Source organism: Phyllopteryx taeniolatus, chromosome 9 (genome assembly GCF_024500385.1).
Source record: "Phyllopteryx taeniolatus isolate TA_2022b chromosome 9, UOR_Ptae_1.2, whole genome shotgun sequence".
NCBI classification, from domain to species: domain Eukaryota; kingdom Metazoa; phylum Chordata; class Actinopteri; order Syngnathiformes; family Syngnathidae; genus Phyllopteryx; species Phyllopteryx taeniolatus.
The window spans coordinates 19577748-19603019 of NC_084510.1; the positions used below are offsets into that span (position 1 = coordinate 19577748).

Below are 25272 nucleotides of genomic sequence, written 5' to 3' on the forward strand. Positions count from 1 at the left end.
TCATGTCACCCAACAGCATCGCCATCACTTCTATTGAATTTCTGTTGGACAGAAGATTTTTATCCCCTCGCTCTCTTTCAGGGCGCCACCGGTTTCCCTGGAGCCGCTGGCCGTGTCGGACCCCCCGGTCCCAATGTAAGTCGCCCAATGATTGTTTTTTTTCTCCCGCTATGCAGTATTTTACTGTACTGTACAAGCAACTTGCACCAAACTATATATTAGTTATATAAAAATGTGCAGATCAGAATTTTGCATCGCTGCTATCCTATGAAAAGTATGGAACTCAAACATTTTTATTTTATTCCTTTTTATAAGTAAGACACGAGTCAGTAAAAATGGAGATTAATGTTTTTCTTTGTTCAACAATGATATAATTCTTCAGAAGTAATCTCCAAATTAAATATGTTAATATTTGTTATTTATTATTATTATTATACATTATTATTTATATGTTACTTATTATGTTTTTTTTTTTCAAATAAGAATAATAAATGTTTTTATGAGGTGTATTTTCAAATGATAAAATAATAGCGATGATTTACTGAAATTCTTTTTAGTCTAAACTAAAGAAAAAGCATGTACCTCCCAATTAATTTGTCTTATTATGTTATGAATTTTAATATTTGTTAAATGTGTATTTTAAAAAAACAATTTCGTGGAGATACATGCTTTCCTTTGTTCAACAATGACAAATTATTTATAGATGAAAAGAAACAAAAATCATGGAAAGAATCTCCAAATTAAATATTTTGTTGTTATAATATGAATATTAAAATGTGTTCATGTTTTATTCCAGAAATAAAAATTACATTAAAAAATTGAGATACATTATGACTCTTTATATTTGTATTTTTTTTATGCAAAATCATTTTTATTAAAACTTTTCAAATGAAAACAACACCTCTACATTATCATATTATTGTTGTTCATAATTGTTAATTAAGTTTTCTATCTTTTGAGAAAATATATTTATTTTCTTATTTTAAAAATTGAGATAAAATGATATTAAAAAAATTCAGCAATGATATAGTTATTGAAACAAAATCCATGTATCTCCATGTGAGTATTTATGCATTATTTCAAGTATTTTGAAAATAAAACAATGGAGATACATGTTTTTCTTTATCCAACAATGATATGGTGTAGTTATTTTGAGACACAATCAATGGAAAATGTCTTCATATTAAATATTTTCATATGATATTATGAAATAGAAAATGGTTTTCATTCATTCTTATCGCAGTTTTTTCTGTAATTCATTGGATGCTTCCTAGGGCAATCCTGGACCCGCTGGTCCCGCCGGCCCCTCTGGCAAAGACGGCCCCAAGGGCGTGAGGGGAGACGGCGGCCCCCCAGGCAGACAGGGCGATGCTGGACTTCGCGGTCCGGCTGGGGCTTCTGGAGAGAAGGGAGACGCTGGAGAGGACGGTCCCCCTGTGAGTGTGGCATCCCTTTTTAGCGACATTGTAGGACAGGGGGTGGGGGATTATTAGACGTCTCTGTTTGGTACAGTTCAAGTTTAAAGTGGCGCTGTCAGCCCGTAGAGAGACAATTCCATCCTTACTTACAGCTAGCTGTCATTGAACGTAATAGCAGGGGAGTGCAGAGGAGAGCGGCTCCATCTTACTGACAGAATAATGGGAGGACCGTCGGCTTTTACGTATGTCCAGAAAATAACATCTGACAAATGATTGCATACTCAACATGATGGGCACCTGCTGTCTGCTACATACATGTTATCGTCATCTTGCCCACACCCAATTCTTTGTCGCCTCGCACCGTGTGTGTGTGTGTGTGTGTGTGTGTGTGTGCGTGTGTGTGTGTGTGTGTCCGTGTCTTATGGGAGGAATCACTGCATAGACTACTACTAACAGGGATGATGGCCAAATCCATTTTGATGTAGTGTGTGTGCTAAAGGTGGCACCAATGACTAAGGCAACAAGGCAGACTGTATGGAAAGTGGAACATGATGGCTAACATTTGTAGCATTTCGCCGAGGGGTGGGAAAACATTTGTGTGCAAAGGACATGTTGGATTTTTAAAATGTTTTTAAAATGGACAGATCAGCCAAGTCATTCGTAAATGATGTAAAATGGGAAAAAAGGTCCAAATGTATTCAGTGTGTAAAATATTTCTTTTTAATAATAATTCTTTTTCATTGTATTATGTATTGTAATGAATGAATGAATTAATTAATTAATTAAGTCATGTATTTCAAAGACCACATAAAAAAATGTGATAAACAAAAATACATTAAAGAAAAGGAGTAGGAAGAAGTAAAACATACATCCCTACACCATGTTACATTTCAATAATTGCTTTATATGTTATTCTATTATTGACAATTACTTGCAATACACATATTATTAGTTTAATTATAATTAATTAACCAGTTATTTGATAAAATAAATGAAATAATCCAATGTATACATAACATAATAAATTTTATTATTTGTTATTTTTTTATTATTTACAATAAATCAATTTACCATTTATTTAATAAAATAAACATATTTTGATTCATCAATTTTAGGGGGGAAAACCGCTAAATTAATGCAATAAAGGATTTTCTAATCATATTATTTATTATTAATTTATTTAGAATTTGTTTATAATTAATTAACCAATTATTTTCATTCAATGAATTTTAAAAGTTAAACGTAATTGTAAAATTATATATTTTACATTGTTTAAATGTGTTTTATTCACAATAAATCCATTAACAAATTCATTAATAAGCTAAATGAATGAATAAATAATTACAATTAATAAACATATTTTAATTATTTTAGAGAGAGAAAAACAACTGAACACATGCTATCTGAGCAGCCAGGTGTTTTCCCACTTCTGGTTTGTCACACTTTTTGCCATCACTGGTACTGTTTTTTTCCTCTGGTCTTTCATGGTCCCTTGTTGCTAGGCAGAATCCTAACCGCCCCGCAAACCAACAGAATTGGGGAATGAGGAACTATTTCAACATTTGCTGTTGAAAGAGACAGCGAATAAATGTAAATCATAATCATTGACGCTTGTGATTTTACATTTAATGGCTTCCTTGTCTCTGTTTCCTCTGTTCAGGGTGCTCTAGGTCCCTCCGGCCCTCAGGGTTTGGGCGGTCAGCGTGGTATCGTGGGTTTGCCTGGACAGCGTGGCGAGAGAGGTTTCCCCGGCCTGCCTGGACCCTCTGTAAGTACCCAAACATTCACCACAACAAATAATGAATTTCACAGTGAGATATAGCTTTGGTCTGTCACCCTTACATAACTGGAAAAAGCTATTCCAGAACAGATAATGGCAACTATAGCCAGAATTGTTCAAATAGCGATACAAGCAAAGCAAAGAAAAGCAAATTTATTTATATTGCGCATTTCATACACAAGGTAACTCAATGTGCTTTACACGAACTAAACTTTTAGAACAAAGACAAAAATCAAAACACAATTAAAACAGCGTACAGTGCAACAAAGATCATTTAAAAGTGGAAATGCTCTAAAAAGCATGAGAAAAACCTTTTAACCTGGACTTAAAAACATTCACACTTGGGCTGACGTCACTTCTATTGGCAACTTATTCCATTTGTGTGCAGCACAATAGCTCAATGCTGCTTCACCATGTATGCTTTGGATTCTGTGCTCCAATATTTGACCTGAGTCTGTAGATCTCAGAGGCCTACTGTGTTTATATCCCATTAGCATTTCTTTCATGTATTCAGGTCCTAAACCATTTAGCGATGTATAGACCAGCAGCAGAACTTTAAAATCTATTCTAAAGCTGACTGGGAGCCAGCCTAATTTCATGCTCATATCACCGTTTGAACGATTATTTTGCTTATCTGCTCCATTACTAATGAGTACATTGAATATTCGTTGTTAACTAGTCATTAACAGGTCATGACATCTACTGACTCCCTTTAAAGCAGCACTTCATAGCTTTGGATTGAAGCGTCTTATATACGCATATGCCCATGCATATATGTATTTGTATAGAACCTATGGCACTATCTGACGCCGTCTGCGTCCATCAGTCCTCGAGTCGCGAATATAGGTTGTCATGGCGATCAGCGGGGATCCGTGTTGTATCTGACCAGATGAAGGCATCATTTAAGTGACAGGGATGCTTGCCTGCATGACCTTTTCCATTATAACAATAGTATTACTACTACTTCTTCGACTAGTAATAATAATAACGTACGTCTGCGGATTTTTAATAAAGATTAAAAATTACATTTAATCCTTAGATCTATCATTTAAAGGCCTTAAAAATGCCACATTGTTATCTAACTGCGTCAACTCATTAACATGGTCAACGTTTCATTGTGTCAAGTGTAGATAAAGTACAATAAGGCCATTTGCATGAATAAATCAGTGTAAAAATCTCATTATAATAAATAATATTGTTGCAAAATGTCTATAAAAAATTTGGTGATACAGTCCACTCCTAGTGGGCACTTCAAGTGAAGGAGAGGTCTTGTGTTGTGGGTCAAATTGACCCATTTTAAAGTTAATAACATTTTTTAATAACTTCTTCTGCTTGTGAGACATAAAACATGTTTGTTTTTCTGCTTCTGACACTTTTTGATAACTAAACATGCCCCGGGTCAAACTGACCCAGGAACATTATTGCGTTTCCTGAGAAACAAACATAAATGGAGGATTACAGTGTTCAATTTGGAGCCTGTGAAAACTTTCATGATAAAAAGCTAAGACAGAAAAAAGAATGGTACATTTTCAGTTCTGACATAACATAATTTAGTAACATTTTAAATACATTTCTGCAAGGGCCAAGTTGTTTTAGTGGCTGCTATCAATATATTTGGAAATCATTCACGGTCTCTGATGTTTTTGAATTCAAGTGCAGCTCGTCAAGCTCATAAAATGAAATACCATCTTCATGTGACTCATGTACATAAATGCTCAAATCTGGCCTCTAAATTATGCTTGTGGGCCCTCCATTTTAAAGCAGTGCGCATTTCTATCTACTGTAGTAAAAAGAAGACAAAGACAGCCGTAGAAGGTTTTTTGATGTATGCAAATTTAGTAAAATAAGAATGTAAGAAGGGTGAAGCATCTCCGCACTACTGCCAGATGGATAAAAATAGCGTCAGCTCACTTGTTTCTGTGGTCGCTCGGCTCAAAATACTAATCATATTCCTTCACCATCACATTTCTACGATAAGTCACGACGGCGACATTTTACTCACGATTGTGACTCAAAAGACTCCCATCTCCATCCACAGGGACCTTTATCAGCTTGACACACGCTTGCACTGATGACTCACTTCCTCGTCTTTCTCCTCTCTCAGGGTGAGCCTGGAAAGCAAGGAGCTCCCGGCGGCAGCGGAGACCGCGGACCCCCCGGACCCGTCGGACCACCCGGACTCACCGGACCTGCAGGAGAGCCAGGCAGAGAGGTCAGAGAAAGGCCAAGCGCACAGCAGGGTGGGCAGAGGCCATTAGAGCGCTCAAAATCACATGTACAGTACACACGCGTTTACTACTTGAGCTTACACAAGGGCAGAGGAAAGCGTGTCTATTTGAGAGGAGGCATTTGGTTATACAAATGCTTGTTACTTTAATGACACAATGGCTTCCTAACAATCAGGCATTCTCCTAGTTTTATATTTTTGGTTAGTTTCTTTTCAAACCATTTCTCAAAGAATAGTCATGTTTTTTCCTTTTTCCTTTCCTTTTTAAAATTGATTAATTTAAAAAATAATAATAATAAAATCAGTTTTTTTTTTAGTGTTTAATTTGACTTAAAAACACGAATAATGAATTAGAAATACAGATTTAAAAAATAATTTTGTATTTTTAAAAATAGTAATATAATAAATGAAGTTTTTGTTTAGTTTTTATTTAAAAATGCTTTGAATTTATTTTTAATTAATTCATTTATTAAAAAATTATAAATAGAACTACTGTCATTTTTATAGAAAATGTCTGACTCTGTAAAAAACTAATAATAATTTATTAAAATAATTTTTTACAACCAAATGTACTTTTTGATTTTAAAACATTGTGATAAACTGATATTGAAGTCGAGTTTTGTTCAGTGTTTTATAAAGAAAACTTTGACTTTAAATAAATAAATAAATTCATTTTAATACATTTAAATGCAAAAATACACACCTTTTTTAAAATAAAAAATACTTAATACATTATTTTGAATAATTAAAACAATAAATAGGTAAATAATAGTCACTTTTTTGTTTTCTATTTTTAAAATGACTTTAAAATTTGAAGATTTCAAAATTTAATTCTTAATTTTCATAGAATAAAGTCATGCTTTTACATAAAATTACCCGTTTTTTTAGAAAACAGGTAATTTATTAATTTTGAATCTAAATACAAAAACATAAAATAACATTATGGAGTTACTTTTAACAATCAATAAATACAAATTCAAGTGACATTTTTGTGATTCATGAATATAACATGTATATTTATATATTTTAAAAAAAGATAATTTTGGGCATCTACATCAGTGAATGTAAACGCAGCTGCAGTGCATATACTGTCACTTTAAATGTACAGTACATGGAAATAGACTTGAAACTGTGAATCCAGCCTTAACAAGTGGCACGGGTCCGTTTTTTCCCCTCTTAGGCGTCTATTTGGAGGTAGACATTTATTTTTGGAAGTGGATTAATTAAGGCATGGCATCTAATAAAGGGGGAGATCACTATTTTACAGATATACGTGATACAGTACATTAATGAATTTCTCATGTGACAGGGCAATCCTGGATCTGATGGGCCTCCTGGTAGAGACGGTTCTCCAGGAATCAAGGTGAGATTTTCTGTCTCAGTTGTGCTCACTAAATTGGTTGTTACATATAATCTAAAGTAGTGACCTTGTTGAAACCTTCTTTTTTATTTATTTGTATTATTTTTTTTTTTTTTGTACTTCAGGGTGACCGCGGTAACACTGGTCCTACTGGCGCTCCAGGTGCACCAGGCGGTCCCGGTTCCACGGGCCCGGTCGGTCCCACCGGAAAACAGGGAGACAGAGGAGAGGCTGTGAGTGCAACCGTTGGTGGTAATGTGACGTTCTTTACTGACTTTCACTCACTGCAATTGTTCCTTTTGTCTGTCTTAATTAGGGTGCACAAGGGCCCGCCGGACCTCCAGGAGCTGCTGGAGCCCGAGGGATGCCCGTATGTAAATCTTGAAGAAAAAAATATTCATTCTCAAGTACAGTGGATACTTGGAACTTGAACACAATTAGCTCCAGAATGCTGTTCGGTTCAACTTCCCAGTAAGAAATAATGGTCCAGTGGTTGAATGTCCACCATCACTGTATTACAAAGTTTGCATACTAAGTAGGCAATTTTTTAAGTGCCATTTTCCCACATTTGGGAGATTTTGTTATGGTCCGATCAAACCGAGGTTGAGCTTTTTGGCCAACACAACACGGCTCATCACCAAACAAACCCCATACCTACAGTGAATCATGGCAGTAGCAACATCATGCCTTTGGGCTGTTTTTCTTCAGCTGGTGGAGGGAATTATGAACGGTTCTGAATAGCAGTCCGTGTTTGTACAAAACATTCAGACTTCTGCAAGAAAGCCCCCCAAAACGTCAGGAAAAGCCTACTAGAACATCTGAACTTTATTTTAGGTTAATCAGAGGTACTTTAAATGGTGGTAGGTGTGTGCTGATTCCCATTTAACATTCGTTTGAATCTAATTGGTTCATTCTGAACACAGCCACATCCCTAGTTATAAGAGGGTGTGTACACATGTGGCAAAGGTTCTGAAATGATTGACCTTGGTCTTCACCAGAAAAACTTGACTTTTCTATTGGGCTGTGTCGACTTTTTATATCCACTGTACATTATATAATAGATCATTCTCATTCTTAATGTTGAAGTAATTTATTGATTTTATGATTGATGATTCATTCTTTTGTTTATTTGACTCTTTGTTTGCAGGGACCCCAAGGACCTCGCGGTGATAAGGGTGAAAGCGGAGAGTCTGGCGAGAGAGGACAGAAGGGACACAGAGGCTTCACTGGTCTGCAGGGTCTGCCTGGACCTCCAGTAAGCAGCCATCATTGCCCCTACACCTAATTACCTTTAATACAATATTATTTGAGTAGGGGGCTTAAAAACAACACCCGTTCATGTTTTGTAGGGTCAATCTGGAGACCAGGGTGCTACTGGACCTGCTGGACCTTCTGGACAGAGAGTGAGGAGACAAAATATTTAAAGTCTCCACTTTGCTGCAGCGGTCCTGCGTGATGATGGTTTAAAATATGTCTTTTTGAAAACAGGGACCACCTGGTCCTATCGGGCCCAGTGGAAAGGAGGGTACAAACGGTATGCCCGGACCCATCGGACCGCCCGGACCTCGAGGTCGCGGTGGAGAGACCGGTCCTTCAGTGAGTACGAGCTAGAACCTGTGTATGGAAGAAAAAAGAAAGACAGACAAAATGAACGCCGTCCTTCGTCCATCAGGGTCCTCCCGGAAACCCCGGATCTCCCGGTCCTCCCGGGCCTCCCGGCCCCGGCATCGACATGTCCGCCTTCGCCGGCCTGGGTCACACGGAGAAGTCTCCCGATCCTCTCAGGTACATGAGAGCCGACCAGGCCTCCGGAAACCTGCGACAGCACGACGCCGAGGTGGACGCCACGCTCAAATCCCTCAACAACCAAATAGAGAACATCCGCAGTCCTGAGGGCTCCAAGAAGAACCCGGCTCGCACCTGTAGAGACCTCAAGCTCTGCCATCCCGATTGGAACAGCGGTGAGTGGCACGGCCAGTTAGCATGTAGCCATTAGCATCTAGGTTTGTAAAGTCAATGGCTGTGTTCAGAATCACTCCCCGTCCACTTTATCAGTGATTCTCAAAGTGGGATATGTTTGCGACCTCCCTCTAGTGGTACACCAAAGAATCACTGCCTAAGTACAGTTCAATTGTATTTAACTTTTTAGTACAGTAATTGGGGCATAGGGCAGGGGTACTACATAATACAGCCTGGGGCTATTTGTGGCCCGTTGTCTTTTTTTCAGCAGCCGCCGGCATATACCAAAAATAACATTTAACACGGCCCTGCGACACTGTCGAGTGTGGGAGTTGAAATGGTGGGGGGATTGCAACAGCCAGATTCCCCTTGGGTGCGACGCGTCTGACAAATGCGACAACTACTGCTACAACTAATAACCAATTGGCTTCATATCTACATATGCAAAGAAACTATTTACAACTAACAATGTTTTTCTCCACTTTCTGGTCTGTGTCAGGTTATGAATTTGTGAACATATCACATTTTTGATTACTCGGGATCCTCAAGTAAACACTGTTTTAAAGATTGTCAGCTTACCACAGATTGCTTTTGGTTTGGTTCTGAATATGGAGATTTGGCCAGTCTTAAGTCTATTCTTGTGACATGCAGGGCTGCGGGCCACCGCAAAATCTTGAAAAATCCAGAACTGTTTGCCTTAACACCTTCAGCAGAAAGCTGTGATGTAGCAAATTCTCAAAATAATAATAAATATATTATTTAACAGCTTGATAGATTGGTTTTAGTTTGTTTAATGAAGTCAAAGAATGTCAAAGTGGCCTTTTCGTGCTTCCATTTTTCCCTTGGGGGGAAAAAGTCTGGAAACCCGTGACGAAGTGAATGAGTGAACGATTCCGAACGCAGTCAACATGTTGTCCCCCCTCGTGGGCCCGCAGGAGAGTACTGGATCGACCCCAACCAGGGCTGCACCGTGGACGCCATCAAGGTGTTCTGCAACATGGAGACGGGCGAGTCCTGTGTCCGGTCCAAACCGTCCAGCATCCCGCGCAAGAACTGGTGGTCCAGCAAGAGCAAAGACCGCAAACACGTGTGGTTCGGAGAGATCATGAACGGAGGATTCCACGTGAGTATTGGCCTGTTGGCTCGGCGCTATTAATACTCCACAGTCTCCACTTCTCTGCAGCGACCCACCTTCTTGCTGTCACATCAGTGTACCATTTGAGGATACACAGCTAGGCGTGACAAAAATAACTACACAAGCTAACGTTAGCTTTCCCTGTAGCTGTGCCATAATTCTAGACGCTGCAGTGTTGCACTCCACAGTCTCCACTTTGCTGCAGCAATTCATTATTAGCATTATTTTATTTTTTTTTTACTCCTTGTCATTGTAACATTTACGGATTCACAGCTAAACATAATGAAAATAAATGCTCTTGCTAACCGAAGCTGCCGGAGTATTGTACTCCACAGTCTCCACTTTGCTGCAGTGAGCTGTTTTGTCGCCATCATGTCATTGTAACTTTTGAGGATACACGGAAATATAGAAATAACAAAAATAAACACACGTGCTAACTTTAGCTTTCTCTGTTATTGTGCCTGCATTGTGGATGCTGAAGTATAATACTCCACAGTCTCCACTTTGTTGCAGGAGCCCGCTTTCTTGCCACCGTGGCATTATAACATTTGAGTATGCCCGGCTACAAATGATAAAACATAAACACGTGTTAACGTTAGCTTATCCCATTGCTGTGCCTCCGTTCTGGGCGCTGCAGTATTGTACTTCACAGTCTCTACGTTGCTGCAATAGCCCACTTTCTCGCCACTGTCTCATTGTAACATTTGAGGACACACAGCAAGAAATGAGAAAAATTCACATACATGCCAACATAAGCTAACCCTTTCACTGCAGTATTATAATCCACAGTTTCCACTTCGCTGCAGCTGCCCTCAGTCTCCTCTCGAATATAAAACTTGCCTGCTTACTGTGGCTAAGAAGTAAATATAGGAGACTGCGGTTGTCCTCCGTGGCAATTATTTGTTAGCAAATCTCACGTTGGCACGTTTTGCTTTCCTTGCAGTTCAGCTACGGCGACGATAACCTAGCGCCCAACACGGCCGCCATCCAGATGACGTTCCTGCGTCTGCTGTCCACCGAGGCCTCCCAGAACATCACCTACCACTGTAAGAACAGCGTGGCCTACATGGACGCTTCGGCGGGCAACCTGAAGAAGGCCGTGCTGCTGCAGGGCTCCAACGACGTGGAGATCCGCGCCGAGGGCAACAGCCGCTTCACCTACAGCGTCATGGAGGACGGCTGCACGGTAGGAATTTGAAAGAAATTGATTTATTGACCTATTTATTTTCGGATGACCCTGGCATAGGAAATGTGTCGCTGGAAAAAAATGTAAGGGCTTGACGGCTTTGTGCTGTCCCACGTGTACAGAGACACACGGGCAAGTGGGGCAAGACGGTCCTGGAGTACCGGTCGCAGAAGACCTCCCGCCTTCCCATCGTGGACATCGCACCCATGGACATCGGTGGTGCCGACCAGGAGTTTGGAGTGGAAGTGGGCGCCGTGTGCTTCTTGTAAGACGACCATCGAGATGCAGGAGGAGGGGAAAACAAATCCAAATAAATGAACGTGGATCACGAGGAGAGAAATCAAGACACTTTTTCTTTGTTTTTGTTTTTTTTGTTTTGTTTTGTTTTTTTTAATAAATGGGACTTCTTCTTTTACTAAGTAAAAAAAAGTGCTTTTTTTCCCCCCCCCTAAATTGAACTCACTACGTAGGATATACCTGCACTGAATGGCACCAACCAACCGCAGCATCTCTCCTTCAGAGCTTCATGTGTCCGTGTTATTTATTTATTGTTTGGGCTCGGTGTGTTGCTTTAAGTCAATAAAACGCCCACTTACACATGTTGCTAAAACAAAAAAGAAAGAAAAACGTCATATCAGCAGATATTCCTCATATCGACCATAACTGTGTATGCTTACAATGGTGCTATAGTTCTATACAATTTTATTCCAAAGAAAATATATATGTGTGCACGTATATATTACTTTTCTTTGGTGACTAGGTGCCTTCACTTTCCACGATTCATTTTTTTTACACGCCCAACTAAAAGTTTGTCTTCTTTTTATTTGTTTTCCAATCGTAAAGCTACCTCACACAGCGCAAAAACGATTAAAACAATCGACTAAATGTTTGTTTACAGCCCCCCGAAAAAAGAATAGAAGGCTCATTAGCCTCGTGAGGTGTGACTTGACTTTTTTTAAAGCTCACGTGCGTTCGTGAGATTGTGTATATTTTATTAATAATAATGATAATAGCATTCTTATATTAATATTATGATCATGACTTGTTTTTTTTGTTAATGTAAATTGGAAAATAAAAGACAAAAACCAAAGTTGGCTGATTTTTTTATTTTTTTTTTCTGGATGCTCTCGGCCCCCACACTGGAAAAAACATTAGATTTTTTTTTTTTTTTTCTTCTTTTTTTTTATGCCAATGATGCCACTGAACAAAGAGATTGTGAGTGTGTGCTTTACCAAACATGTCTAGTAGATTAAAATGATTCGAGGCTCTTATTCTGTGGACTGGTCTTCCTGTATGTCTTCACAATAGAAGTATAACAGTAATAAAAGGCACAAGCATTTCTATCAGCAACGTACTTTCTTTTTTGTTTTTTTGGTTTTTTTTTTTTTTTTTACTTTTATACATCAATGTAACACTCAACTAAAAAAATTTCAACAGTGGATATAAAAAGTCTACACACCCCTGTTCAAATGCCAGCTTTTTGTTGATTTTGTTGAAAAAAAATAATTTTGACCAAGCTAAATCAGTTCAGGCGGCACGGTGAATGTAAGTGCAAATGGTTGTTTGTTTGTATGTGCCCTGCGATTGGCTGGAAACCAGTTCAGGGTGTACCCCGCCTCCTGCCCGAAGATAGCTGGGATAGGCTCCAGCAAGCCCGCGACACGCATGAGGAGAAGCGGTACAGAAAATGGATGGATATATATATATATATATATATAAAATATTTGAAAAACATTTCATGAGAATTAGTTTGAAATGTTAAAGGAAATAATCATTTAAAAGAAAAGTTTTAATGTCCTGACAATAAAGTTCTAACGTTATGAGAAAAAATTGTAACAAAAAAAACAACTATATTATTACATGAAAAATGTATTTTGGGGAAAAGCGTCAGTTGAGAATATAATGTTTTGGAAATAAATATTTAATTAACAATGTACACTAACAGTCACTGATGGTGTAGTGGTACACTCGCCTGACTTTGGTGGGGGCAGCGTGGGTTCAGTTCCCACTCAGTGACGGTGTGAATGTGGGTGCGAATGGTTGTCCATGTCTATATGTGCCCTGTGACTGACTGGCGACCAGTTCAGGGTGTAGTCCGCCTTTCGCCCGAAGTCAGCTGGATAGGCTCCAGCCCCCCGTGACCCTAACCAGGATAAGCGGTGTTGAAAATAGATGGATGGATGGATGGATAGATGTACACTAACAAGAATAACCATTGTAATATTATTGCATATTACATAATATTACATCAATTGTAATATTACATGAAAAAATTATTTTGGAAAAAAGTTGCAATGTGACCTGAAAAAAGTAATCTTACAAGTACAAAGTCATGTTTTTATATTTTTAAACATGTAATATCATGAGAATAGTTTTATATCATGAGAATAGTCATACTAAAAGGGAAACAAAAATATGTTACAAAACATTCTGTTACTGGAGAAAGTTGTTACTTTTGAAAAAAGTTTTAATGTCTTGAGAAAAAAGTTGTCCAAGAAAAATTAAGTTACAAAAAAAAGTTTTATATTTCAGGAAAAAGTATCAGAAACTGGTGAGAATACAATTTTCCAATAAAAATAAAGTGCTCAATTTATGAGAAGAAAAGTAATATTTTTAAGGATTAGTTTACATGTCCATTGTAATGTTATATGATGCCTTTTAGTAAGCGCAGGTCCCACATTTTGGCCTGGTGTCCCAATACCTTTTTCCATGTCGTGTATCATGGTATGTGTGTGCGCTCTACTAGTATGTTACTCCAATACACGAGTGTCCACATACAAATTTATTGTGAAGGTCACATGACAATAACAAACGGATTTTGCGGGCCTAATGACAAAAATACAAAAATGATAAATATATTCCACTCATCACACAACATAGAGTATGTCACATAGAACACATTACGGTACATTCAAGTTGACAATACAAAGTGCACACGTCACACAAAAGACGTGCAAAAACACATACAATCAAGAGGCTTAGTAATGTAAAAATAACAGTTCCCTTTTATGTGAACAGACACACATTTAGGTGAGTTGACAGAAAATGTTTGGGGAAAAAAAGGCAAGGAGGCACTTAAGAGAAATTTGAAAGGTGATCGGGACAAAAGTTGCGTTTGTGTCCCATCGTCAAAGAAAAGAGTATATGAATCACTTTGACATTCCCATATATAATATATACAATATATTAAACTATGACAATCAAGTCATCTTATGAGAAGAAAGTTGTAGCGTTATGTGAAAAAAAAGACTGGAGAGTTTGAAGTGAATGTAAAAATTTCCAGGCAGGCCTGAACACAACATTGTCAGGCAGATTTTCAAGTTTTGGGGGTTTTTTTCTCCCCCCAAAATTTTTTTTATTAGATCATCTTGAATTTTTTTCACATCATTGCAACTTTAAGTTGAGGTAAATTTCATTTCATTTCTAAAAAATAAATAAATCATAATCATACAATTTATTTCTCGTAACATTGCTTCTTTATTCTCGTGCGAGTATGTCATTTTTATCTCGTGAGTCGTAATACTCCAACTTTACTATCGGAAGATTAGCTACTGTTTTTTTAAAAAAAAGTACAGCTTTGTTCTCATACCGTTAGAAATCTAATCTCGTAAGATTTTGATGTTTATTTTCTGAAAGTATAACTTTTTTTTTTTTTTTTAATCATAATTTGACTTTTGTCTCGTTATTGCAATTTTTTTCCCCAGTACTTTAAAACTTTCTCTTAAGATGAGGATTTTTTTTCTTGAAATATTACAACTTTTACTTGTAACATTTATTTTTTCTTTCACGTACTATTACAACTGTATTCCTATAAAGTTCAAATCTATTTTTTCCATGAAAAAAAATACTTTTTTCCCCTTAATATACATCTTGACTTCATAAGATTTAGCCATTAATATTAAAAAAGTTTTTTTTAAGATTCCATCTTTTGTCGAAATTGTATTTTATTCTTTTTCATATTCACTTAAGTTAAATGTAAGCACGTCTGGAGAAGGATAAATGAAAGTTTTGCTTTCACTCAATGTAATTAATAATTATATTATTATATTATATGTTATATTATTATATTCCTGAGGATAAATCAACAGTTCTCTTGGTCCAGTGTTGAAAAACATAAGAAAAAAAACACCAGAAAATGAATTATGAACGAACATGAAATAAAAATAAATTAAAATTTTAATAAGGAAAATAGAAATCATCTGCTCAATCAACAAAACTCAATCAATAAATTAAAAACAGAACCAAATATTTTAAAAATACATTGCTCAATTGGTACAATAATAAAATCATCACCTGCTCAATCAATAAAATCAAATGAAATAAACTCTTTGCTCAATAAAAATTAAATGTATAAATCCCCCTTTTAAGCAATAACATAACAAAATCAAAATATAAATATAAAAAAATAATAAATGGCCTGTTTTATAAAAAAAAGGAACAAATAACAAATAATTAAATGGTTAAAATAAAAAAAAATCATCTGGTGCTCAATCAAAAATTGTATAAGAATAAATTACCTGCTATCACAATTACAATTAAATGAAATAAATCCCCTGATTAATTTAAAAAATAATAAATCACACTGCACGGTGAGTGACTGGTTAGCACATCTGCCTCACAGTTCTGGGGACCAGGGTTCAAATCCCGGCCCCGCCTCTGTGGAGTTTGCATGTTCTCCCCGTGCCCGCGTGGGTTTTCTCCTGGTACTCCGGTTTCCTCCCACATCCCAAAAACGTGCAGTGTAAGTTATTTGAAGACTGAATTGCCCGTAGGCATGAATGTGAGTGGGAATGTTGGTTTGTTTCTATGTGCCCTGCGATTGGCTGGCGACCGGTTCAGGGTGTACCCCGCCTCCCGCCCGGAGTTAGCTGGGATAGGCTCCAGCAGCCCGCGACCCTAATAAGGATTAGCGGTAAAGAAAATGGATGGATGGATGGATGGATAATAAATCACCTACTTGATCAGTAAAATGACAATAAATTACATTAATTTAAACTTAAAAAATATATAAAATTGGAAGTTATTGGCATTTAAATGTCTCTAACAATGCAACAAACCACTTCAGCCAATCTTGGCTGAAAACGCACGCACGAATCCCGGCACACATAGCGTCCGTATAAGCAGCGATGAAGTGACAAACACACTCCAGATAACAATGATGACGATGATGATGATGATGATGATGATGATGAGCTTCTTTCTTAGTCCCAATTCGACTTTATTGAGACACCGAAGAGGCAGTAGAGGGCACAGCAAGATCAATTCAAGTTCTTCCTGTTGTGTGGATTCATCTGTTTCTCCATACCGTGAAAGCCCGCTACATTGCGGTTCGTCTTTGGCACCCCGACCATATTGGGATCATTTCATGGTTTTTTTTACAGTATCCAGGCATGTTTGAATTACACCAGCAATGTAGTACCACGTTGTGTTAAAGTAGCAGTTGTTTAAAGGTTTGTAACGGCTAATTTCCGTTAGCCCATCCATGGAGTTTTGCATTATGCATTATTTGCATTATTATGATGTTCGCATTAAACTCGTGGACTTTCGTTAGACGAAATGATACAGTATGGTTGGGTTGAAAATATTGGTATTTTTAATATGCAATGTTCAATTGTCTTTTGTTTTCTGTGTCAGTTTTATGGTAAGCGTTAACTGGCTTTGCATCTCTTCTTTGGTGAGCTGTGCGAGCAACAGTCTTTCCTCAACGTGATGTTATACAACAACACCCCACACCCATGAGGAATAAATCAGGAGAATCCTAAAAATGTGGAACTGAAGAATCCTTTTTGGATTAAATGTGTAACATCGTCAACAGACAAAAACAAGTTAAGTTGCCTCGATTCCTTTGCAGATTCGTGTTATTGACGAGCCTCATGTGAAGGTGGTTTGTTTGTGTTGAATAATTGAACTACGGTGGTAAGGGTTGAAATTGTTCCGTGATCACGCTCATATCTCAAAACACTCAGCGGGGAAATCTTCTTTCCCCGCTGAAATGAATGGAAATGCAATGAATCCGTTCCACTCCAGTATGGTACTGTAATACAACACACAGTAAACGGAAAATGTGCGCATAAAACACGACTGTGCCAGTGGCGTGTATGGATGGGCGAGGGGGGGCATCCATCCCCACCATAACCCGTTTGGATGCGTTCTTCTTTTGGGGGTATATTGGCAGCTTCATGGCACATTACCGCCACCAACTGATATACAAAGAAAGCAATGTGAATTGATGGTGGCCGAATGTTGTGAAGTGTGCTGCTGCCATCGGTAGCAGTAGGGGTCCAAAGCGTACTCGCATCTAAAATTCTGTGCTGATGAAGACCACAGTGAATAAATTAATCCAAACCAAATACCAGTCTCTGTTTCAAATGCTTTGCCGCCATCTTGTGGCATCTATAGGCAATTACAAACCCATTTCCGGAGAGTTTTGCTATTTGCGGTGGGGATTATTCCCGAATAGCGGGGGTGCACTGTGTATGAAACTGCCCTGTTGCACAGCAAATTGCTACAGCATAAAAAGGCCATTTTGCATGAGCAAACAGATTTTTTTTCTTTAAAGAAATATTAACAATAGCTGGAGGGGTGAAACATTGCGGTTCATCCCATTCAGAAGCCGGTGCTTAGGGTATCCGTCTCAGTAGGGGTCTTACGGGGACTCGGTAGACTCTTCAGGTACTCAAGATGCCGACGGGCCTCGGCTTGGTTCTGCCTCACGTAGTAGACCACGTACACGATGACCATGAAGAACCACACGAACATGGTGACCAGCATGGCCACGTCAGTGGTCTTCCTATGCAGGCTGCAGAAATTCACGCCCGAGTCCAGGAGTCTGACCAGCGGCTGTCCGGCGTGCTCGCCCAGCACGCCCGGGTCCTCCCAGCGGCTGGCCTCGCCCAGCCCTCGTACCGAGCTCTCGCAGACGATTCCGTTGACCGTCTCGGGTTCCAGGTTGAGCGTCTCCATGAGTTCCTGGAGCGTACAGTCGCAGTGCCAGGGGTTGTGGTACAGGCGCGTCTTGGCCCGCGTGCCCCCGAATTCGTCCGGGCTGGCCTGCCTCAGCTGGTTGTGGGACAGGTCCAGGAGGCGCAGCTCGGGGCCCAGGCGCCGCAGGGCCCCCGAGGACAGCGAGTCGATGCGGTTGTGCGCCAGGTAGAGGTCCCGCAAGTGGGCCAGCTCCACGAAAGCGCTCTCGGGGATGCTCCGGATGTTGTTGCGCTCCAGGTGCAGCGACACCGTGTCTGACGGGATCCCCTCGGGGACCTCCCGAAGACCGGCGTCCGAACACAGCACGGTGGCCGTGTCCCAGGCGCAGCGGCAGCCGTCGGGACACTGCGGGCGGGCCGGGCTCCACAGGGAGCAGAAAAATAACAAACCGCACAGCCACGGCACCAGATTGCCTCCTAGAGATAGAGACGGAGAAATACTGTATCCAAATCTAAAAAGATAGTGAGAGAGAGATAGCGAGAGATCGAAAGAAATACAGAGAAAGAGCGATAAAGAGAGAAATAGAGCGAGATAGCGAGCGGGATAGAAAGAGATAGCGAGAGATAGAGAGAAACAGAACTATAGAGACAGAAGGAGCGATAGGGAGATAAAGCACAACAGAGAGAAAGAAAGAAGTAGCGATGGATAGATGGATAGATGGATAGATAGATAGATAGATAGATAGATAGATAGATAGATAGATAGATAGATAGATAGATAGATAGATAGATAGATAGATAGATAGATAGATAGATAGATAGATAGATTCTGGGGCTGACGGTGGGTTAACAGACAGAGACGGACTCACCTCGGGGTCTTCTTCTTTTCGGGGTGTGCTCCATCGCTGCTGTGGCGGGACTGGGCGCATGGCCGCGGCACAGCCCCCCGACGCGCACCTCCACTCGGCCGCCGCCGCCGTCTGACACATTGAGGAGGAAAGAGGTCTCTTTGCGGCGGAGGACTCGACACATGCGTCACAATGACCTTTAGCAGGGGACGCTATTGTTGAAGCAGACAGCAATGAAAAAGGCCTTCACTGTTGTCACTTTAGGAGCAAGCTACCTTCTTTTTGAGTACAATCTTATCACGTTCACCCTCGGTCTATTTAATGGCCTCCATGCTGGCCATCTGTGCTTCAGCTGCAAATGGAATCAAACTCTCCATGGATGGGGCCGATTGTGTCATTTAAAACTTCGATTTACAAATAAATTGATCCTTGTTGCTCTGTCGTGGCCACTTTTGGCCAATTGAAACCCATGAAAATGACAGTTTTGAATTCTTGGTTTATTGGAATCAATCATACACTGTAATTTGGGTCAAATGGGTTTCATTCTAGACTCAAAACTTAATTTTCTTTAGTTTTTGGGTGTTTTCTACTAGATTGCACAATTTAGCAATTTTTGGACAATATAAGTTTTCAAAAGTTTCAATTGCTTTATTGAACAAACGAGAACAAAAGAAAGAAACGCAATACATTTGAGCTGCTATTGTCACAACTGGCTAAATTGAGCTGACGAGAGCTATCCAAGCTGTCATTCGCTGACCCACACGTCACTCGCCCAGGCCAGGCCCCGCCTTTTAAAGCCACACACATTCAAAGGCAAAGATGCTGCAGAGTAGACTGTGTAAAATGTGTGGATGGTGACCCCAAGCGGACATAAATAATACCTGCACCTCACATATACACTTTGTATTGGGATTGCTGTTTAATAATGTTAAATCAATTATTATCCGATTACTCGATCAATCATTCGCATAATCAGTAAAATACTGGATGATAAAAACATTTCAGAGCCGCAGCTCTATTCACAATCTCAGCGCTTCACTTTCTCCACATTTTCCAAGTAGCCCCATGTCGACGTATGAATATTTTTCAGAAGCTAACACTGTTAGCTAATTCTAATTTGCACTAACATTGGAGCATATTTAAATTTTTGGCATTGTCATGATTTTGCTTGCGTGTATTCCGTTTGTCACTTGAAGATGGCAAATCTTCACCCAGCAAAGCTGCCAAGTAATGGGTGGAGAAACTTGCTATTATGTAAATTAGCTGCACTGTTACATCATATTCCTTTTAAAAAATGGTTTTACGTGCAATATTTTTAGAAAAAATAAAATAAAAGATTCATTAGTTGTGGAATTTCATTCCAGAGATCCAACTGTTTGTATACAAGCCGTTAAAAAGGCAATTTCCATATTATGTACGTACCTACCCTCTAAGAACAAGCAATTGCGTTCTAAAAAATAACATGAATAACAAATAAAAACAAAAAAATATTAAATATGAACTATGTAAATAAATTACTCACACAATCAATAAAATAGCAATAGATAAATGAATAAAATATGATATAAATATATATATATATATATACACACACACATACACACACATATACTGTAGATATATTAAAAAGAAAAAGTTATTCAAGTACAAATGGCAAATGTCAGTCCCAAACAGTCTCGGTTCTTTTGGAAGTTTAAAAAAATAATAATAATAATTTAGAAAAAACTCAATCAAAAACTATTCAGACAGTAATGATTCTATTCAAGGTCTTAAAAAAAAAAAAATAAAGAAATATTATGAACCTGCTCAATCAAAAGTGCAGATTAAAATAGTGTTTTGGTCAAGGTTCCCTCCTTTCATGTCAGGCTCTATTTAAGTTTCTCTTTCATGTGTAAGGAGCGTGACATAACTATTTTTGTCAAGTGCACCGGACAGAACAGGTAACTGTTGTGTAAACAGCAAATGTTTAATTTGTGCACGCAAGCCCTCAAACCGGAATAATCCCAGGTCCTCTCCCTGACTGTCTTTTTATACAGAATAAAAGAATCCCATTACACTCATTCATAGCTCTGTTTGTCTTCCCATGATGTCCCAGCCCCTTTATCATATTTCATGGCGATGACTTCTGGGTATTATGCACGCATTGTGAGGATGACGGGTAGAAAAAGGGGATGGGATCGATGTGTAAGTAAGGCCCGGCGCGCTATTAACACAGACAACTTCAATCCAGTTGGAGTCTCGCAGCGTCAATAAGAGACACAGGAGGGACAACTAGGCCAGCATTGGTCAAGGGGGAGCAGCTGCCCTAATCCCTTGCGCACTTAAAAGGTAAAAAGACGTGTCCGGACTACGCATCACACTAAGGAAGGATGTAAGACGAGAATGTGCGTTTTAAAATTGCAAGAAAATAGAAAGAAAATCACATTTTTTAGGATGAATGAAAATTCAAAATATACTTTACACAAATATAATATATATATATATTAGAAAATTAAATAAAATCATATTTTAGGACAATATTTCTATTTATGGCAAAGGGATTTTGAGCAGAAAAATCAAGTAACATTAAATACAATTAAAAATCTAATTAAATTACACTTGAAAAATTGCAGTGCAAGTACCACTCAGGATGAGGAGGATTTAAAATAAAACAAATAAAAATTCTATTTCAGGGCAAGGGGGAATGAAATTTATTTTGGCACAATATCGTTTTCCTTTAGTATAAAAATTTAAAACAAAAACAGAAATAAAATCAAAGAAAATGACACTTTCCATCTCAGAATGAAGGGAAATGAAAATATTGAAAATTTCATGAGAAATACAAAATAATCCATCCATCCTTTTTCTGTACCGCTTATCCTCCAAAATAATAAAAAGATTGAATACCACTCAAGGAGACAGGGACTAAAAATTAAAACAAAATAAAATCAAAGAAACTAAAATCCCACTTTCCACAATCTTGGGCAATGTGAGAGTAAAAACGTTTTAAGTTAATAATGAAATAAAAAAAATTAAAAAACTCTCTGTACTTTAGGGCTGACTCAAAACAGTAAAAAGAGTGGAAAAAAACATGATAGCAGTAAGTATCATTAGTATTCTGAGAGAGGGGACATTTGCTAATGTGACCCAAACTGTCTTTTCACATTTTAATCCTGATTTGCAGCAAAATGAATAGCCCACGTTTCACCTCTCAGCGTTTTGTAGAAACTAATGAACCAAAAGACAAACAATTCAGTGTGCCTTTGCGCTGCGCAGACGTAGGAATTTAGTTTTGATGACATTTTTTACGGGGGATATGTATTGTGTCAATTCATCAAACAAACACAAAGAACCAAATGTGCGCTTGGCTCACATCAGTACCACCTAACTCAGCATCACGTTTTCAAATATCGGACTTTTCCTGCACCAACACGAAAAGGCGAGACAATAGATAGCAAGGACGTGATGTCCTGGCCTCATGGGGAGTATTTTGACGGTACAGCGGTACCTCGCCTTCAAAGTCACCCGACGTACGAGTTTTTCAAGCTACAAGCTGTCGCTAGGCCGATTTTTTTGTCTTGAGTTGTGAGCAAAAATGACTAGCATTACTTTAGCTAGCTTTGGTGGCAGCGAACTTCACATCAAGCTCAAGTTTGGCAGAAAGGAAACAATTCTTCAAAAGAGGCCAAGTGCTTGCTTCAAACTGTTCATTTCCACTTCTAGTTGAAGTAAACTAAACACAACTATCTTGCAAAAGTCTGCTAGCTTAATGCTGACACACAATACAAAATGCCATAGATGGGCTAATGAAACCAACATCAATGTCTGTGTAATTAGCCATTTTTACACAACTTATGTTTTAATACAAGTGGCAGCAACACGTGTAGACAGAGCATATAACAGTACTCACAGGTATGTATTCTTTATCCTCTGTGAAAAATATCAAATATTATTGCAGCTCAGTTGAGACACTCTTCTTCGGCGTTTCAACATCAAATCTACGTGTCGTATATCTGTATGCTTTATACCGCCCCCTGGTGGCCAAGGCGCACACACCAAAATGAGCTGCCACTATGATGCGCAAACTGTTCAATTCTTCACATTCTATTAAATGATGTTATTACTCTATGTATTTATAAAGATCAACCCTTTTTTTTCTTATTAAAACCCCATTACACAATTATTGTATTTCTTTTTTTGGGGGGGGGTGGATATTGGAACTGATTAACGGCATATGGATTCATTTCAGGAACAAATGATGCATTCCCATGAAATGTTCAAGATAAGCCAAACTGCTGTTTGGGCATTCCAGAAGTGTGAATGCTTGTTTGTCTAGATACGCTGGCCAACAGTTTTTATTGTATTCCACTTCGCTTGGCCAAAGTCAGCCGGGATAGTCTCCAGCCTAATCAAGACAAGCAGTGTAGAAAATGAAAGGATGGATTTCCTCTCCTTCTTTTAGCTACCTGGGGCCAAAATGGTGTCCGACCATCTGGCTCTGGTTCAAAATAATTAATGATAAATTGTCAAATATAAATAGACAATTCAATTATAAATGAGTGAAAAATACTATAATATCAGTTTGACTTCCAAGCGAATTCAAGGGAGACCGTGATGTCCAATGAGCCGACATTAATGAAGCGTCTCTTACTGTAGTTCCATATTGGATAAAAAGGCATGCAGATCAACAACTAATAGCAATAATCATGTGCATGCAGCAAGATAATACAAATGTGATGTGAGACACAAAGAGGTGACTTGACACATTTACACTTTTCCCTTCCACACTCCAATGAGTTCTTAGACTACATGACAAACACTTGATAAAACATTTGGTCCATGCACATGTATTATATTAGCATTCCATAAACATAAAGCAGTTTAACCAGACCATTAAAAGCAAGTAAGAAGAGCCTGAACAAACTCCACAAATGGATCAACTTACATGTGAATGGGTTCCTCAGAAATGGGTCGTTAAATGTTCTCAAATCTCTTGGATGGATTTTCAGTGGAGTTTCCCCCAAAGCTGATTGGACGTCATCTTGGGTAGGGCACATAAAAACGAATATGAATTTTGACGTCTACTCTGCTGCGTCTGCGTGAGGCGATCATCAGTGACTGGAGTGAGAGCGAGGGAGAACTTGGACGAAAGAGGAGTAGGCGTGTCTTTCTCCCCTCTCGCTTTCTCTCCCTCTCCTCCCGAGGTGCATCTCACGTGTCATCATCCTCCCTTACCCGCCATGAGGACGCCTATATTATTTTCGTATTGATTACAGGTGTCATGTGGCCTTGGAAGCGTTGTGTCTTCTGCGGAGGGATGTCAAGAGGAGAATGAAGGCATTCATATTTTAAAGAGGAAGTGTGTGTGTGTGGGGGGAGGGGGTGATGAAAACATGCTTGAGCAAGAAATATGAAATGGCACTGCTGCGAAAAGGTTAAATTGGTTATTATATGATTATTCTTGCACAGGGTGTCCCAAAAGTCATCATTATATTTCATTTCAGGTATCATTCGGACAGACATGAGGCCATTTGCATTTGACAGCGTAGGCCTTGCGAGTTTTGGAAAAATGGCTCGCCAATTGACATTGAAGCAGTGTTGGGAAATTGACGCCTGGCAAGAAGTTTTTTTTTCCCCGACTGCAGTTCGGCGGCATGTTGAGAAGCTTCATGGCTGTCACACTGCTCCCAAGCGTAGTACAAATTGACACCGTCCATGGCGAGTTTCTCGCAACAGGATCTGTTCTTGACAAACCGTGCAGCGGAAGGAAGCACTGCTACTCCCACCACTAATGAAAACACTGAACTGCTAGAGCAGTCACGCAAAGCCCAAGACTCCAAGCGGCTTCAAGCAGAAGATTATGATGCTCAACATCCTGAAGTCGGTCCGGGCAAAGCTTTATCACTCTGCCAAGCATTCGCTGAATCCAGCTCTTGTTGAGGCCTCCAGATAGACTTTCCCTGGTTTTGCACCAAAGTCTGCTCTGGGATTTCGGTGTTTTCATCAGTAGTAGTACTAGCAGGCCTTACACTGCATAGTTTGTCAAGAACAGGTCCTGTTTTGAGAAACAGGGGGGGGGGGGGGGGGGGGTCAACCTTCTGCAGCCCCTCAATGGTGAGGTACTGTCGATCCATTGTTAGGTGTTGTGTTGGTGTTCAAATGTGAGCAGCATGATGAAGAGGACTGTTTGAATACCAATTTTAAGAGAACAAGGAAATGTATCAGTCCATTCAGGATCAAACACTTGCTGTGAATTTTGCCCTTCAGCTCCTTGTTAGATGAAAAGTTGGACATGTGCATTTAAAAAGTTTAAGGAAGGTTCAATTAAAGTCACCCGTAAAGGTAATAGTGCATTTTAGGGTCCTCCTGAAATTTCACCTGATACAGCGTTGGACATTTCTCCAACTTAAGTGTCAGTCTAGCCAGGTATGGTTGATGACTTATTTCACAACGGAAA

General features: G+C 39.0%; 2 protein-coding genes across 5 annotated transcripts in view; one reads left to right on the forward strand and one right to left on the reverse strand.

The window, feature by feature from the left end:
- The window catches only part of col2a1b (collagen, type II, alpha 1b), a 59652-nt gene extending 47237 nt beyond the window's left edge, over window positions 1-12415 (forward strand). For all 3 annotated transcript variants that reach the window (XM_061785192.1, XM_061785194.1, XM_061785193.1), the window contains 14 exons: window positions 82-135; window positions 1275-1436; window positions 3079-3186; window positions 5303-5410; window positions 6735-6788; window positions 6911-7018; window positions 7102-7155; window positions 7933-8040; window positions 8135-8188; window positions 8274-8381; window positions 8458-8746; window positions 9680-9867; window positions 10823-11065; window positions 11188-12415. In XM_061785192.1, coding sequence (XP_061641176.1) covers window positions 82-135; window positions 1275-1436; window positions 3079-3186; window positions 5303-5410; window positions 6735-6788; window positions 6911-7018; window positions 7102-7155; window positions 7933-8040; window positions 8135-8188; window positions 8274-8381; window positions 8458-8746; window positions 9680-9867; window positions 10823-11065; window positions 11188-11334 — 1785 coding nt within the window. In that variant the 3' untranslated portion in view covers window positions 11335-12415. The remainder of the gene's footprint in view (window positions 1-81; window positions 136-1274; window positions 1437-3078; window positions 3187-5302; window positions 5411-6734; window positions 6789-6910; window positions 7019-7101; window positions 7156-7932; window positions 8041-8134; window positions 8189-8273; window positions 8382-8457; window positions 8747-9679; window positions 9868-10822; window positions 11066-11187) is intronic.
- Window positions 12416-13834: 1419 nt separating this feature from the next.
- LOC133484106 (leucine-rich repeat-containing protein 3-like) lies at window positions 13835-23919 on the reverse strand. Of its 2 annotated transcripts, none has more exons than XM_061786225.1 (3): window positions 23761-23919; window positions 18858-18968; window positions 13835-18465 (listed from the first exon to the last, which is right to left on the reverse strand). In XM_061786225.1, the coding sequence occupies exons 1-3, from the start codon at window positions 23870-23872 to the stop codon at window positions 17672-17674; spliced, it is 1017 nt and encodes a 338-aa protein (XP_061642209.1). In that variant the 5' UTR covers window positions 23873-23919; the 3' UTR covers window positions 13835-17671. The 2 variants fall into 2 exon arrangements, with proteins under 2 accessions (XP_061642209.1, XP_061642210.1); XM_061786226.1 differs by having other exon boundaries at window positions 18858-19048; window positions 23761-23889.
- Between the last annotated feature and the right edge of the window lie 1353 nt (window positions 23920-25272).

What these genes read in the sequence shown, in the direction of transcription:
- LOC133484106 (XM_061786225.1), bottom strand. Translation starts at nt 23,872, where the DNA reads ATGTGCCCTACCCAAGATGACGTCCAATCAGCTTTGGGGGAAACTCCA. An exon ending in TCTGAGGAACCCATTCACAT is followed by an intron (nt 18,969 to 23,760) that starts GTAAGTTGATCC and finishes TCAATGTGTCAG; the next exon opens with ACGGCGGCGGCGGCCGAGTG. An exon ending in GAAAAGAAGAAGACCCCGAG is followed by an intron (nt 18,466 to 18,857) that starts GTGAGTCCGTCT and finishes CTCTATCTCTAG; the next exon opens with GAGGCAATCTGGTGCCGTGG.